Source organism: Alnus glutinosa, chromosome 8 (genome assembly GCF_958979055.1).
Source record: "Alnus glutinosa chromosome 8, dhAlnGlut1.1, whole genome shotgun sequence".
Taxonomy (NCBI): Eukaryota; Viridiplantae; Streptophyta; class Magnoliopsida; order Fagales; family Betulaceae; genus Alnus; species Alnus glutinosa.
Window position 1 is genome coordinate 26,924,608 of NC_084893.1, and position 17,622 is coordinate 26,942,229.

The following is a 17,622-nucleotide window of genomic DNA, read 5'->3' on the forward strand; positions in this document are numbered from 1 at the left end:
GAGCCGAAAAACACTCATGGTGTATGTGGGAATAGCCTGAATGACAGATTTAAGGAGAATTTCCTTTCCAGCATGAGACAGGAACTTCTCTTTCCAACCGTTAATGCGCTTCCAAATCCTCTCCTTTAAACCGTTAAAAGTAGAAATTCTGGATCTTCCAATAAGGGCTGGAAGCCCAAGATATTTCTCATATTGAGTGGTAGGACAAGCATCCATGCCTTGAAGGATCGATTGTCTGTCAACCTCTCGGGTATTTCGACTAAAAAAGATAGCAGTTTTCTCCCTGTTGACCTGCTGCCCCGAAGCTGCCTCATATATACCAAGAATGGTTTGGATATGAGACCACTCCTTAAGATTTGCCCGAGAGAAGAGAAGGCAATCATCGGCGAAGAAGAGATGAAGAATTCTAGTTCCCCCACGGGAAAGAGGGACCCTTGAAATGAGACCTTCCTTAGAATAATGCTGTAACCATGAGCTTAGAACTTCCGCACATAGAATGAAGAGGTAGGGAGAGAGAGGATCTCCTTGGCGAAGCCCTCGGGAGGGAGTAATAAGGCCATTAGGCTGCCCATTTATGAGGATTGAGTAGGTAACGGTCCGGATGCAAGACATGAGGAGGGAAATCCACCGGTTTGCAAAACCAATCTTACGAAGCACACCCTCCACAAAATCCCATTCGATCCTGTCGTAGGCTTTACTCATGTCGAGTTTCATAGCCATAAAGCCTTCCTTACCCTTTAATCGGGTATCCGTGGTGTGAAGGGTTTCGAAAGCCACTAGAATATTGTTAGTGATAAATCTCCCCGGAATAAATGCACTTTGTTCCGGGGAGATGATATGAGGAAGCACATGCTTAAGCCGGTTCGCCAACATTTTAGAAATAATTTTGTATACCACGTTACATAAACTAATCGGCCTAAATTCATTCACCCTTGAAGGAGAGTTCACCTTAGGGATAAGACAAATATAGGTGGCATTAATCTCAGTTTCAACCAGCCCCCTATTAAGAACCTCCAGAACTGCCCTAGTGATATCCGGGCCAACTAACCCCCAAGAATTTTGAAAAAAGCCGGCTGAAAAGCCATTCGGACCCGGGGATTTAAGGGGGTGCATTTGAAAAAGTGCATGTTTAACCTCATCCCCTGTAAAAGGCTGAAGGAGAAACTGATTCATGTTATCAGAGATACGACAATCTATATGGTTAAGGCATTCTTCAATTCCAACAGGGCATTGGGAAGAAAATAAGTGAGAATAAAAATCAACAAAAATTTTACTTACCTCCTTTCTCCTCCTCCAGACCCTTCCTTCATCATCAGTAACACTACGGATGGAGTTCAGTTTCCTCCTCTGATTCGCCCACGAGTGAAAGAACTGGGTATTTTTGTCCCCTGCCAAGTACCAGTGTTGTTTGGCCCGTTGCTTCCACCTCATGTCTTCATGTTCCAGGATATCATTAATCTCCGCTTGAATAGATTTAATTTCTACTAGGGAACCCGAGTTGGACCTATTTTGAAGCTCCAAAAGTTGTTCCTTCTTCTTTTTCAGTATCTCATCCACCTTCCCAAATTTTCTTTTACTCCACCTAAGGAGCTCCCTTTGACAAGAGGAAAGACGGTGCATAATCCCCAATATAGAGTCCCCTTCAAGCCTGTCCTGATTCCACACCGATTGAATCAGACCTTGATACTTTGCATCCCTTGACCATGCTGCTTCAAACTTAAATCCCCTTCTGCATTGCTTATAAACCTCTTTTTTTCCCTTGAAAGAAACCAAAATGGGGTTATGGTCAGAACAAATGGCCTCCAAAACAGCCACTGCTGCGCCTGGGAAAAGAAGGCACCACTCCCGGTTTCCCAAAGCCCTATCAAGCCTCTCTTGAATAAAAGAGTTATCAGTGTGCCGGTTATTCCAAGTGAATCTAGGACCGGTGAAACCCAAGTCACTTAACTCACAGTCCTCCAGAGCCTCCCGAAAAGCAGCCATCTGGGATTCACGTCTAGGCCCCGCCCCATCCTTTTCTGCTTGCTCAAGGATTTCGTTAAAATTCCCTACACAGCACCAGGGTAAAGAAGGATTGCCTTTTAGGTGTTTCAGTTGATGCGATATGAAGTTTAGAAATATTTTTGGTGGGGTCTATATCTTTATTTTAAAAAAATATTCTTTTCGGGGTCCACTAAAAAAAAAATGTTTGGGCAGACATTTTGAAATGCGTTTACTAATCCAAATAATTCAAGACATACCTACTTTGGCATTTGTTAATTGTCTGCAATTTAGGGTTACTAGCTATCTTAGTGCTTTTGTTATTGGAATGGGTGCTTTTGTCTGTTGATGATTTTCGATTTTTCGCTCTAGAGATTTCCTTTCGATATCCAAAATCCATGGACGATGGGGTGGTTTTAAGAAGTAATTCTAGAAGTCTTTCGCGTGTTATTTTTGTGTCCATTTAAAAATGAAGTAGCTTTTAAAATTACAATTTGATCAAAATTCAATAGTGGTCAATTGAGTAATACTACATATCACCCTTGTGTCCTCCCAAAATTGATGTGGCTCTTAAAATCACCATTGAATTTATGATAAACCACTATTGGATTTTGATCCAATGGTGATTTTAAGAGCCACGTCAATTTTGGGGGAATACAAATGTGATATGTAGCATTACTCGTGATCAATCATAAGCTCAATGGTGATTTTAAAAGCCACCTCATTTTTGGAGGAACACAAGAGGGATTCTAGCATTACTCGGTTTTGAGACTCCGGAGAAGTGGGTCAGTGGAGCGAATAATTCTAGAAGTCTCTCATGTATCACTCTTGCGTCCCTCCAAAAATGAAGTGGCTTTTAAAATTATAAATTGATCAAAATTCAATAGTGATCAATTATAAGCACAATGGTGATTTTAAAAGCTACCTCTCATTTTTGGAGGAACACAAGAGTAACATAAGAGAGACTTTTAGCTGTAGCATATTATGGTCAATGGATACAGTTGTTTCCTTAAGGGATTTTGAAGGAAAGGTAAAACAATGAAATGTTGCTTAAAGAGATATATAATGATAGAGTAATGCTAAAAGTTCTTCTTAAATAACATTTTTCTTACGGAGGGATTTTCTCCAAAGTCATTGTAATTATTTCCTTGTACAAACAATTGTTAGCATTCTCTCCCTTATTTGGGAAGATTGATCCATGGGCTGATCAGCTGTCAGCCATGGGAAAGCCAGTAGACGACGAAGATCTAATCTCTTTTGTGATCAATGGATTAAACCCAACATACAATTCATTCATCATGCATTTTACTTGCAGTTTGGGACCGTGAAATGTCGTTTGCAGATTTTCAAGCAGAATTATTAAGTCATGAAATTCTGCTTGAGAGTCAGCAACATCAGACGATATCTCCTTTTACCAGCAAGCACCTTGTCATGGCTCAGTCAACCGTAGAGCCAAATTCCCATCCAACCCAAAACAGAATTTCAGAAGACTTTCCCCTTCACTGGAAAATTTTTCCTCTCCAAATCACTTCTCTAAGCCACAACCAAATGCCTTGAATGGAAATACTAGTCTGCGATCACCTTGTCAAATCTGTTGTAAGATCAATCATTGGGTGTTAGATTGCTACCATAGAATGGACTACTCCTACCAAGGGCGCCATCCACCATCGCAACTTGCAGCAATGGTTGTAAAAATAAGTTTGAAAAACTGGGACATACTTTTGTCTCTCTCCCCCTGTCTCTAGAACTTTTCTCGGAGAGAGAGACTTAGCAGCTTGTTTTCGCCGGTGGGGGGAGGCTTCACGTCTCCCCCCCTGGCGCTGGTCTTCCCCTAGCCTTCTCGGGCTAGGGCGGTTTTTGTCATCCCACTGGTTTGCAGTGGTGGATGTTTTGTTTCTCCTAGCCCTTGGGCTGTGGAGCTGTGCTCCCTCCTGGATTTAGATCCGGTGAGGCTGGTGTTTTTTTTCTTTTCTTTGTTGTTTTGTTGTTGTTGGAGCAAACAGAAAGAGTCCCAAACTCTTGCCTGTGGGTATGGCGGATGTCGGCAGGTACTCGGTGAAGTTGTGCTTTTTGCCAGATCTGTAAGCCTTGGCTGGGTGTTTGTCGACAGGAACTTCTCTTTCGTGGTCGCCGGCCTCTTCTAGTTTCGGTCGTCACTCGACGGATCCGTGTGGTTCTCTCCTGTGCGGCGCGTGGCCAGCACGCGCCGGGGAGTGTCCTCCCTGGGTTAGCGCGTGAGGGTCACAGCTTACTTCTCCGGCTTCGTTTTCGTGCCGATCTGGTCTTCTGGAGGTCGTTCGATGGCGGGATGGGTTCCCGGTTTCGGTGTGTGTTTCGACATGCCCTGTGATTCGGTCGCGGTTCTCATGGTGTTGGTTGTTTGGTTTTTTCTGTTTGTATTTGTAAATTCTTGTTCTTTGCTCACAGTCTACCACTTTGGTAGCTGCTTCAAGACAGGTTTTTCCTGTCTTTGTGGATGGAATTTCTTCAATTTCATTCACTGCCATCGCCTACGGGCTCTGTTGTAACCTCGGGTGGAAGCTCCTTTGCTGTTTTGTTCATGTTTTATTACGAGGCTTTTGCCTTATTGTATCCCCTTCTGGGGTTTTATTCATCAATGGAGTTCTGGAGCTTTGTTCAAAAAAAAACTTGCAGCAATGGTTGTGCAAACTAATGCTGAATTTGAAAATCAAGACCGTATACAAATAGTGGTGCCAATGCCCACATCACTTCCCCGCAATCGTTTGAGGGTAATGACAGTATTGGAGTAGGAAATGGTTTTGGTTTGTCCATCAAAAACACTGGTTCATATGTTTTCCATACTAATGAATAAGGATATCTTACAGCCAAGGCCCAAGATAGATTACCACCGACTTTACCTCCTCTCCATTGTGCATTGAATAAACTTTATAATATTTAAAAAGCGAATTAGATTGTTACAGGTAAATGTGGATGTCCATTCAAGACTTTATCTTTTTAGGTGATTAAATGAAAACTCTCTTCCCAAGTAGTTTACAAGTTTGATGTGTATTTATTTATTCTGCTACCACAAATGCAGATAAAGGGCACTTATATGCTCAAATTTTTCGAGAATAATTCAAGCCGCCTACCAAATTGGTGCAATGATGGGGACAAAGTGAAGCTCCCTTTTGTCAGATTCAAGGGAAGTATTGAATGGAATTACCTGAGTACAATTCTATGGAACCATATATGCATATGAATGAAAGATGTCCATCTCTGCCACGAAAATACTCAAGACCACAGAATTGCCAGAAGTCTTTGATTTTTATGTTTTTTTCACTGGAATTTTTATACGCATGGATGAACCTCATCCCTGGCTTCTTAGCTGCTAGGTCTACTCTGTATGGTATTGTTTGATATGATGGCACGAAAGATCCATATGGAAAGTATTTTGATTTCAGTTGTAAATATGCTGATCAGACAGTACAAAAGGAAGGCAATCAACTATATATATATATATATGAATAGAATCAACTATTAAATTGTTGTACAATATACATGATAGTTAGAAAATGAACGGTGATTTGCATAGTATTAGTCCCTTTTAATCATCTTGAATTTCCCATGTTAATGCTTCATTAATTTCAGTGCTCTTGAAGTTTTAATATGCTCTTGGAAATTTCATCCATTTTAAACACACTTTCACAATATTGAAGAGAAATTTGGTCAGTCAGGAGATGCAAGCGGCCATGGGGACAGCAGCTTCCACTTTAATCCCACAATCTCCTTTATTTTATGGCATGTTGTGTTAGAAAAAGTAAATGAAAGTAGAAAAACGAAATGCTCCTAAGGCGCGTTTCAACGTCGCTTTCCTTAATTAAGAAATTATTTGCCCCCACCAGAAAGGTATGTAAAAGGTTACAACAAATATTTCTCTAAGATACAATGGAGCCCAGAATCCTCTATTTTTTTTAATTGCATTTTGCAAAAACAAAAATTAAGCCTGAACACTTCAAGATTTTTTTATTATAGCAAGAGACAGGCATAGACTTTTTAATTTAAAAAAATAGAAGTATCAGAGAAAGCACTCAAGATAAAAGAAATTTTGTTATCTCTTTTATTAATCACTGTACAACAGTTACTTCTGTATAATATTGAAAATAATTGTTAATCCAACCGTCCATAATTGATTAAGTAACAGTCATAAACTACTATTTTAACATACACTTAAATCTAACCATCAGATCAAATAACTGTCTATGATTGTTTAATAATAACCATTAGATCGTTATTAATTAATCTCAACCGTTAGATCAAATGTGATTTGACCTTATAGTTTATTTTAGTGATGGTCCAGTAAATCTAACCACTGGATCTACTTAAGAAGCATCATATGGTTTAGATTAAACCACCAGATCGATTGATCATGACCATCCAAAATTGAAAGGTCATGATTAGATCGCTCCGAGCTCCGATGCTTCGTGCCAAGTGCGCCATCAAAGTGCCACTAGCACCCTACAACCCACTGCCACACGCACACACGTGTGCGTGTGCCTGTGCATCTGGTGCTTCACACCGTACTAGAGTATACACATAAGAGTATACACCTAAGCATTACTTTAAATGCTTGAAGTGTATTAGACCTTATAAATGTCAACTATAGTTTCTCTTTTTCCCATGTGGGACTATCTTCATTTAATGCTCTTTAACACATTCCATTTAAATCATTCTCAAGAAACAAAATAAATATATATACATATTAATTTTGAAAATACTTTAACATGTTGTATTAGGAATTCGAGTTGCTCAATTACTGGATATCTTATAGTAGAATATGATAGTGTGTAAACTTTTTAATTTGATCCAGCAATGCTTACACATGCTACCCTTGATTTTTCAGAGTCCATAGTCGAGCTTGATTATATATATTTGGGCTATATTTATGTAGTCTTTTGCAATTATTCTTATTATGTAAGTACGACTCATGAAAGAAATACAACGTTAGATAAGCATGAAAGTAAAGATTTTACAGAGCTAATGTAGTTTCCTTGGCACAAGTTTGATAGGTAGACCTTGAGTTGGTACTGGCATGGGATCTCTGTTGAAAGAATTGTCTGCGCATAACTTCCATGTGAACTGAGTTACTAGATAATGAATTGTGACAAGGGTTTCGATTCTAGCAAACTCATATCCTGGACATATTCGAGGACCTGCTCCGAATGCAACAAACGTGTAGGGTGGAACCGATGCTTGGTTCTCAAATCTACTTGGATCAACCTTTGATGGTTCTGGGAATATGCTACTGTCCATATGGGTCATTAGTGCAGCCCATAATATCTGAACGCCAAAATAGATGGGTTTCAATTTTATAATGGCTTCAAAGAGTGAATTATCAAAAAAAAAAAAAATTGTATCCAAGAGTGATATATAGTGGAACATCTAAGAGGAGACATAGCTTTTACTTACTTGCCACCCTTTAGGAATTAGGTATCCATCATATTCAATATCTTTCATGGCCTTCCTAAAGTTACCAAAGACAGGAGGAACCATCCTCAATGTTTCCAATGCTACTCTCCAGGTGTACTTCATTTTGGCTAAGTCTTCCCACGTTAGAAACTCTCCCGAGGGCTTGGTCTTTGCTATCTCTTCCTGTTCTGCAAAATCATGAGCATCCCACTCATCATCTTATTTGAGCAGAGTTTAATATAACTGAACCATTTAATGAGTTTTCTCAATCAATTTTTCCTGATTGGCTTCACCTAATTCACTGTGCTTTCAAGACGAGATTTGCCTCAACTCTAGTTATTTAATCACTGGAGATTTCCTATTGATCAAATAAATGGTAAAGATGGCAAGACGAATCTTAACCTTTACCACTGTCACTGAGTTTTCCCCTAGACTTGCAATCTTCACTGTTTATTTGAACAATAAGAGATATCTAGTGATTAAATAACTGGAGTATGGAAGCTAATCAAATCCCTTTAGAATGAGTTTACAACAGGGTTTAGAACTATGGTCTATTGTGTATTATTTTCTAGGTAATTAACTTGATCTTAAGCTATCATCATTGCATTGAGAGAGAGAGGGAGAGAGAGTTTTATGCGTACCTTGAAGAACATCTGCATACACAGTAGGTTCATTTGCTAGCAGCCTCATTATGAAAGTCATCAGAACAGACGAAGTATCGTGTCCTGCAACCATGACAAACATGACATTGTGCACAATCTCATTCTCTGTTAGTACTTCTTCATTGTCCTCCTTGCGCATGCTAAGCAAACAAGTGATAAGGTCTTGGTGAGGAGAAGCACCCTTCTGCTCAAATTCCACTCTCTTCTCACGTATGAGGTCCTTAATCATGTTTTGAACTGTTGCACTTGCTCTGAGGCTGCGGTTGTAGCGTGTGAAGGGCAAGTTAATTGGAACCGACCACATCCCTAATATCATCTCTTGGAAGCAAGCAACAAATTTATCTCTTCGAGCTCCTCGCTCAACTCCGAATAGAAGAGAGCAAATTATGTTGAATGTGAGGGTCTTCATGAGGGGCAACACCTATCAGTCATAGAAAACATTTTGTGAACAAAATGTTGGCTTGCACATCCCAGCCAGAACTTGGCATTTTTGGGGGGGCTTGTACAAATTTCACCCTTGTATCTTAATGTGGATTTAAAATTCATCCTTGAAATTTTAGTTTAAACAACTAAACCTTGAATGTAAGGTTTGTGAAAACTCAGCTTTTTAAGTTAGAATTTTCTATTGAAGTCTAACAAATATAGATTTCATTTTGTTTAGCGGTTTCAAAACGTGCAGTTTTGCATGCATTATCCACATATTATGTTAATTTACCAAGTTAGTACTTTTTTGTGTAACATTAACATACCTCAACCTGTTGCTTGCCTTGCCAATGCATCTCAAGGTGCTCCTTGACTTCGCCATCCATTTTTCCCACATACTGCTTTAATGATTCAGGCTTTAAGAATGATACAAGTGCGCCTCTAACGCGCTTGTGATCTTCACCACTCAGCTCGAAAATATTCCGATCGCCCAAAATCATTCGAAGTGACTGATTTTGCTGGTAACCAATTGTGCTGCTGTCACTGGTGAATACAAACTTGTTTGCAGCCTGTCCATAAATGAACACTGTTGGTTTACCAAAGAGGCTTAGCTTTGAAATTGGACCATACTTTCTGATTCTTTCTTCTAGCCATTTTTCTGCAGTGTTGGCACGCATGGCTCGAAGAAGGCCAAGGCTTTGGCCCAAAAGGGGTATTCCAAGTGACCCTGGAGGCACCCTTTTTGATGATCTTCTTCCCCTTGCAAGGAGAAGGAAGATGGGAATGAGGAAGAGAAAGATTGCCAGGAAAATATTCATTATTGTTGTGTGGCTTTGGTGTATAGAAGTGAAAGGGGGTGTTGGGGGCGGGGGTTTAATAGAGATAGAGAGTTGATGGTGCAAGGCATCTGTTTAAAATAAGTTCTGAGAACTTAGAAGGAACTGGACAGCTTTTTTAAGAGAGTGAAAGGTCAAATTTTCCGTCTCTCTGTCCTTCAATGACCAGATGAAAAAGACTTCTTCATTGTAATGCCAAATGCATGAAGACAAGTTATATATGTTTTTTATTTTCCTTTTCTCAGGGCATCATAAACCAAATCTCTATGTGAATGATTCTTTTATTGGCCAATATGTAACTGATTGAGACCTCTTAAGCTATTTTTATCAATGGTTTTGGAATGTGTTTTCTTTTCTTTTCTTTTTTTTAAAAAAATTAATTTAAAAAAGTATTTGATGCAATATGAAGTTTAGAAATATTTTTGGTGGGGTCTATATCTATATTTTAAAAAAATATTCTTTTTGGGCTCCACTAAAAAAAATGTTTGGGTAGACTTATTGAAATGCGTTAACTAATCCAAATAATTCAAGACATACCTACTTTGGCATTTGTTAATTGTCTGCAATTTTGGGTTTCTAGATATCTTAGTGCTTTTGTTATTGGAATGGGTGTTTTTGTCTGCTGATGATTTTCATAGATATCCAAAATCCATGGACAATGGGGTGGTTTTGAGACTCTGGAGAAGTGGGTCAGTGAAGCATATTCTGAAGGAAAGGTAAAACAATGAAATGCTCTTTAAAGAGATATATAATGATGGAGTAATGCTATAAGTCTCTCTTGTGTTTTTTTGTGTCCCTCCAAAAAATGAGGTGGCTTTTAAAATCACTATTTGATCATAATTCAATAGTAATCAGTCACGAGCACAATAGTGATTTTAAAAGCCACCTCATTTTTTTAAGGACAAAAATTTTATACAAACCGGTTTGTAAAAAATTTTCTACAACCCACATATTAATGCTATTAAAAAAGCATGCGAGAATTAAAACACATGCCATTAAAACAACATGTGCTTCTCACATGCCAAGAGACACATGTCACTTTTATATGTGGGTCGTAGAAAATTTCCTACAAACCGGTTTGTAGGAAATTTTTGTCCTTTTTTTAATGGACACAAAAGTAACACAAGAAAGACTTCTAGCATTACTTCACAATCTGCTTGATTTTATGGCATGTTGTATTTGGAATTCGAGTTTCTCAATTACTGGTGTGTACTGGCAAGGCAAGCAACAGGTTGAGGTATGTTTTGTTTTCCTAATCAGAAGACTTCTATTGAATCATTTCCTATTCGGAAGACTTCAGCAGCTATTCAAATTCAAACACAAGACAGCTCACAAGACAGTCAACCGTAGAGCCAAATTAGCAGGAGTCTTTAATATTATTGGTGTAATACATATTACATTTCGATACAAATAAAACTCATATATTTTTGAACATTCTACAAAAAAAATACATAAAAAACTAAACAAAATGACTGAAAATCGAGTAAATCATACAAACGGAAACAAAAGTACTCCATAAAACATTCAAATAAACTAAAAAATAAGACACGTAATTTTAGTTTAATCCATATAAATTAAAACATGTTAAAATCTTTGTGCTCATATGAATAGTTTATAACGAAAAAGAAGTACAAAGAAAAAAAAAATAGCAAGAAGAAAACATGGTTTAATTTAATTATCAAAGCATTAATAAAAAAATTAGCAGGAATCTATGATATTGTTAGTGTGATACCTATTATATTTAAATACAAATAAAACCCAAGTAATTATAAACATTTAAAAAAAATACTAAAAAAACTAAACAAAATATTTTTTTACGAATACAAAATAAAACAAAATCGTTCATTAAACATTTAATGCAATCAAATAAATCCTCACATCATGTTCAATGCTTAATATCTCTTTGGTGTTTCAAAAGTATTTATATTCCTTTTATGCACAACAATTAAATAAATTTTTGCCTTGATTTGCTTTCACAAGCATAAAAACCCTTTCAAAAAATGGCTAAAAATGGACTAAATCATATAGATGAAAAAAAAAAAAAAAAAAAATCCCAGAAAACATAAGAGTCTTTATCTTAGTTTAATCCATATACATTAAAATATGTTTAAATCTTTGTTCTCATAGGAATACATGGTTTAAAATGAAAAGTATAAAGAAAAAAAATTTCAAGAAGAATACATAGTTTAATCCAAATATCAAAGTATTAATATAAAATTAGTAAGAATCTTTAATTTGTATGATACCTATTATATTTCGATACAAATAAAACGCAAATAGTTCTGAACATTAGGGGAAAAAAAATACAGAGAAAAATAAATATTTTTTTATGAAAATTTATACCCATAGGTAGACATGGTTGAAAACAGAAAATATAAAGAAAAAAAAATAGCAAAAGAATATCCAGATTCTAATTATAAAAATGCATAAAACACAAAGTCCTTCAACCTCAAAAAAAAAAAAAAAAAAAAAAAATGAAAGAAGAAGAAGAAGAAGGAAAAGAAAAGAAATGAAAGTCCTTAAAAAAAAAAAAAAAAAAAAAAAATTATGTACTTCAACACTCTATTATTCTCTTGAATGTCGTTTATAGATGCTCTTGATATAATCAATCTAAGAGAGTAATATGACTTTTTAACTAACTTACTTTTTAACTTACTTGTACGGTTTCTTTAGAATTAATGTATGCAATACATATATAGTCAAAATTATAGGTAGTATTTTTTTTTTGACATGTCCACACAAGAGGGGGGAGGGGGGATTCGACCTAGAGATCTCAGCTTCATGAGGCGTGATCCCCAGCAAATTGAGCTAAATTATAGGTAGTTAAATGTAGTACGTTCTTAGTTTTAAATTGTCTTTTTTTAATTTTGGAGAGCCGCAAATTATGAAATCATAATATTGTATATTAAAATTTTAGAGAGAAAAAAAAATCTGACCACTTAGAATTAATGCATGTTTTTAATTTTAATTTTTTTTAAAAATCTCACAATTTAAGAGGGGGAGGGAGGATTTGAACTAGAGACCCCCGCTTCATGAGGCGTGATCCCCAGCCGATTGAGCTAAATTATGGGTAGTTAAATGTAGTACGTTCTTGGTTTTAAATTGTCTTTTTATAATTTTGGAGATTCGTAAATTATGAAACCATAATATTGTACATTAAAATTTTAGAGAAAAAAAAAAAAAATTCTGACCACTTAGAATTAATGCATGTTTTTTATTTTAATTTTTTAAAAAAATCTCACAATTTAAGAGGGGGGAGGGGGGATCTGAACTAGATACACCCGCTTCATGAGGTGTGATCTAGGGGTGTACAAGCGGTTATAACCGGCGGTTATTGGCTAAAACCGCTAACCGCCTAGCGGTTATTTTATTTTACCAACCGCAACCGCTAACCGCCTAGGCAGAGGCGGTTATTTTTATAACCGCCGGTTAGCGGTTATAACCGGCGGTTTAAAACCGCTTTTGAATTCCGGTTTTGGGCTGAGTTTAGACCGGTTTTGGGCTATGTTTACACCAGTTTTGGGCCAGGTTTACTCCGGTTTTGGGCCGGTTTTTGTACATATTTTAATTTTTTCAAGAAAAAAATTTAATACTTTTTGGGCATTTTGTCCTTTGGTACAAAATTAACAAATCTAAATACAAAATTACAAATCCAAAACACAAACATAACCAAATCCAAATCTAATTTTTCAAATCCAAATAACCGAATTCAAACCAAACAAATCCAAATAACCAAATACTCAAAGACATTACAAATCCAAAATAACCAAATTCAAAACCAAAAAATTACAAAATTTTGGTTTTTTATTTTTATTTTATTTTAATATATATATATATATATATATATATATATATATATATATATAAAAGCGGTTAGCGGTTATTTATAACCACTTTTAAAACCCTATAACCGCTAACCGCCTCCGCCTAGGCGATTAGCGGTTATTTATAACCGCATTTAAAAGCGGTTAGCGGTTATAAGCGGTTAGCGGTTTTAAAGCGGTTATAACCGCTCCGTTTGAACACCCCTAGCGTGATCCCCAGCCGATTGAGCTAAATTATGGGTAGTTAAATGCAGTAAGTTCTTAGTTTTAAATTTTGTCTTTTTATAATTTTGAAGAGTCGTAAGTTATGAAACCGTAATATTGTACATTAAAATTTTGGAGAAAAAAAAAAATCTGACCACTTAAAATTAATGCATGTTTTAAATTTTAATTTTTTTAAAAAAAATCTCACAATTTAATGCGGCTATAATGACACTTAATGATATAATGCGAAAAAGTATTTATTTTTCGTCTCATGAAGATTAACAGGCATGATCTTTTCCATTAAAGCACAATAAATTTATTAAAATCATGACAAAACCAGTTCAATCTTTAAAATTTACCGGTTTTTTCAGTGTTTTAAAAATTATGGGTTCACGTCGCGTATCATAATTCTCCATTGTACAAAGAACATTGCATGAATATATAAATCACATAAAATTTTACTATCAAAATAACCATGTTTTTAGTTTTAATTCATATAAATTAAAACATTTAAAATATTCTCATATGTGTAGTTTGAAATGAAAAGAAGTGTAAAGAAAAATAAAATAGCAAGAGAAAAACCTGGATTGTGATTATCGAAGCATTAATAGTAGGAATCTATGATATTGTTAGTGTGATACGTACCTATTATATTTCAATAAAAATAAAATTCATACAATTTTGAACATTAAAAAAAAAAAAGAAAAAACAAGTATTTCAAATTTAATGTTTAATTAACTCTTTAGTGTTTTAAAAGCATTTCTATTCCTTTTGTACACAATAATCAAATAAAATTTTGCCTTTATTGACTTTCAAAAGCAAAATAACATTTCAAAAAAATACGTGAAAATCGTGTAAATCACATAAAACATTCAAATGAATTAAAACATTAGACCCTCCCTTTCCAAAAAAAATAAAATAAATAAGACCCTTATTTTTTATTTAATTCATATAAATTAAAATATGGTAAAATCTTTGTTCCCATAGGTGTAGTTATGAAGAAGAAAAATAGCAAGAAAAAAACTTTGATTATTAAAGCATAAAATCGAAAATTATCAGGAATTTTTTTCATTGTCGATGTAATACCTATTATATTTTAATCCTATATAATTCTAAACATTCGAAAAAACAAATGAACGGAAAAAAAAAATTAAAAAAAATAATAATAATCTCATAAACATTCAAATGAAGAATTGTTCAACCAAAAATTTATAAACAAAATAAAAACATATTTAGATTTCAACCAAAAATATAAAATACTAAAGAAACAACTGTCTCCATAAAAGAGTCCTACTTGTATCATTAATTAAGAAATAGAGACTATTTGTATCATATATATATATTACCAAAAGGGGGGCGGAAGCAGGGAGTGGGGGCTTAGTAGAAGATAGTAGTAGTTGTGGTGTGGACAGAGTGATGGTGAGCATAGATGAACAAATAAATATCTAAATTAATTTGCATATAAATATCTGAATACAAAATAACAGAGTATTCAAAGATAGATATCATGAAAATTAAACTCAAAGTAATGCTTAGATTCAAAATAACTTTGAATGTAAAACTTACAAATGAACTCAGGCCAGAACGCAGCTGGCGATTACAAGCTTATACTCAGAAACACTAGAAATATACATTTACAAGTGTTTGGCTTATGAGAGGTTCAAGTGGAATTACAAGCTCTGTGTAATTAGCTCTCCCTTGAACTTCAGACTTCTGCTCCTTAAATAGGCTTTAGGAGGACTCAGGGGCTGGAATCACGGGATGCCAGCGTGCTTAGGCTTGTCAGGCGTGCACCGAAAGCAGATTCTTTCTGCTTTTACCTTAGGTAACTCGCATCGAAAGCAGGGTAAAACTTATGATGAACAATGAAAAAGTCACTATTCATGAATAGTACCATGTCGGGTGGCCGACCGAGTACTGTTCACTTATGTCTTTTTGTACCGTTGAGGCGTCTTAAGAGTCCAAGCCCAAATCAGTGAAATCATAGGGATCTTGGGCATCTTGGAATGCATCAAAGTTGTAATGATGCTGGACAGAAGATTCTGCAGTGGAGGCTTCTTCGTCTTCATCATCACCTTCTTCAGCTTCCATAAGCTGTTGCATGAGCTTAAAAGCTTGCTTAAACTTAGAGGATTTCTTTCCCTTTGTAGAGGTAGAGGAATCTGGCTTAGGAGAAGTAGGCTCAATTTGAGTCTCTGAAACGTGAGTAACAGAGTCTTGAATAATTGGAGGTCTTTCAGGGAACTCCTTCATAAGGCGGGAATGCACCAGGGAGAAATTAAACTTATCCCACCACTTAACTGAGAACTGACGGGCAACGCAGTTCTGGGTGATAAACACATATTGACACTTAAGGATCCACGAAACTTTGAAATGAGCAAAGAAGTGGACTGTCATAGGCAATTCTTCTTCCTGAGGAGACAACTTCTTGACGGTAGAAAAATACCGTATAGCATCTTTGACATCTTCAGGGAGGATCTGGTGAACTGGTCCATGAACTTGCCACCATCTGTGAAACCAGACAGGGATAGGACCCTTAAAATTCCTGTCAAAATTTATGAACCAGGAATGAGAAAAATCTTCATTTTGATACAAAAGAACTTTGTACCAAGCCTCAATGTAATCATGGTAACTGTATCCAACTTTTCTGTTGGAAAGACTTCTGGAGACAAAAGGAGGTGCTCCCCAATCCTTCTGTGCAACAAACTTCATAATAAACAGAGAATGAAAGGCAACTCGCCCAGGGATCCTCTGGCATGGGATAGGTCTTACTTGGATGGACTTAGTTACAAGGAGTATGTCCCTGTAAAACTCAATGGATTTTTCTGGGTGGATGGCCGGGAAATGCCAACGGGGAGGGTAGTAGACTTTGGCAATTTCATTAGGAGATTTTATGTGACTAAAATCAGGCTCAACCAAGAACAGGTTGTGAGGAGGTTCTTTGAAATGGTAAGGGGAAGACTTAGGGTGTCTAATGAAGGGCTTTTGAGGGGGAAGACCATCAAAAGGGCCATCAAAAGGGCTAGGAGGAGGGCTTATTAAGGCAGACTGGAAAGACGGCCTTGGACTTATGGTACTACCTAAGGTAGTATAACGATTCACCATTTGGGTAGGTGAATTTCTTAGGATGAGATCTTGGGAACTTAGTTGGCTTGGGGTGACAAGGTTGAAAGGCTTAGCATTAGAACTTAGAATGGGCTTAGAGGCCGAGGCCTTTTCTTTCTTCTTATCAGTCATTTTTTCCCTGCAAAAATTCACGGGTTAAGAAATCAGGGATAAAATTCTGACTTCCCTTAATATACTCAATGTCAAAATCAAATATGCTTAAGATTGCTTGCCATCTAGCAAAAATCTGTTTAGATGCAATGTTTTGAACATCTTTTTCTAAAACATGTTTTGCACTCATGCAATCAACTCGGATTAAAAACTTTTGATTCAAGAGATCATCTTGAAACTTAGAAATGCATAGTAATATAGATAAAATCTCTTTCTTAATAGTACTATAATTCTTTTGGGCTGAATTCCAGACACCTGAATGGAAACGAACAATTTGTTCAGGTTGGTTGGAATGAACTTGCTGCTTAAGAATACCACCGTACCCAATGTCGGAGGCATCAGTCTCAACAATTTTAAAGGACTCATTTGTGGGAATGCCAAGACAAGGTAATGTCTGGACATAGGACTTAATATCTTTGACATCTGAAGTATGTTCAGTAGTCCATGGAGGAGGATTCTTTTGAAGTCTATCAAACAATGGCTTGCATTTTTTGCGAAGGTTTTGATAGAAATCAGCAACATAATTGAGGGATCCTAAAAACTGATGGAGTTGGGTTTTTTCAAGGATTTCATCAGGAAACTTATCAGCAAATTGGATTACTCTGCTAATTGGGCTTATTTTCGATTGATGGATGTTGTATCCAAGAAATCGAATGTTGGTTTGGAACAACTTAATTTTGGTAGCAGAAACAACCAATCCATTTGATTTGATAACTTCTAGAAACGAGTTCAAATGTTTCCAGTGTTCTTCAACAGACTTAGAGAAGATGAGGACATCATCTATGTAAACAATGGAATATTTGCTTAAGGGACCAAGAATATCATTCATAATATTCTGGAACTCACTAGGGGCATTCTTAAGACCAAAGGGCATTACGTTCCATTCGTATTGTCCAAAGGGTGTGACAAAAGCTGTCTTGTACTTATCCTTCTCATGAATTTGGATTTGCCAAAATCCACTTTTCATATCAAACTTAGAGAAGATCACAG

The 17,622-nt window shown here is 36.2% G+C and overlaps 1 protein-coding gene across 1 annotated transcript; it reads right to left on the minus strand.

Moving 5' to 3' along the window:
• Positions 1–6,880: 6,880 nt before the first annotated feature.
• On the minus strand, positions 6,881–9,432 carry LOC133875746 (cytochrome P450 716B1-like). The gene is made up of 4 exons (XM_062313972.1): positions 8,819–9,432; positions 8,049–8,490; positions 7,408–7,595; positions 6,881–7,278 (listed from the first exon to the last, which is right to left on the minus strand). Exons 1-4 carry the CDS (start codon positions 9,308–9,310, stop codon positions 6,976–6,978), a joined length of 1,425 nt encoding a protein of 474 aa, XP_062169956.1. The 5' UTR covers positions 9,311–9,432; the 3' UTR covers positions 6,881–6,975.
• Between the last annotated feature and the right edge of the window lie 8,190 nt (positions 9,433–17,622).

Coding starts and splice junctions, on each gene's coding strand:
- LOC133875746 (XM_062313972.1), bottom strand. CDS start 9,310: ATGAATATTTTCCTGGCAATCTTTCTCTTCCTCATTCCCATCTTCCTT. Junction 8,491..8,818: donor AAGGCAAGCAACAGGTTGAG/GTATGTTAATGT, acceptor TATGACTGATAG/GTGTTGCCCCTCATGAAGAC. Junction 7,596..8,048: donor GTATGCAGATGTTCTTCAAG/GTACGCATAAAA, acceptor ATGATTTTGCAG/AACAGGAAGAGATAGCAAAG.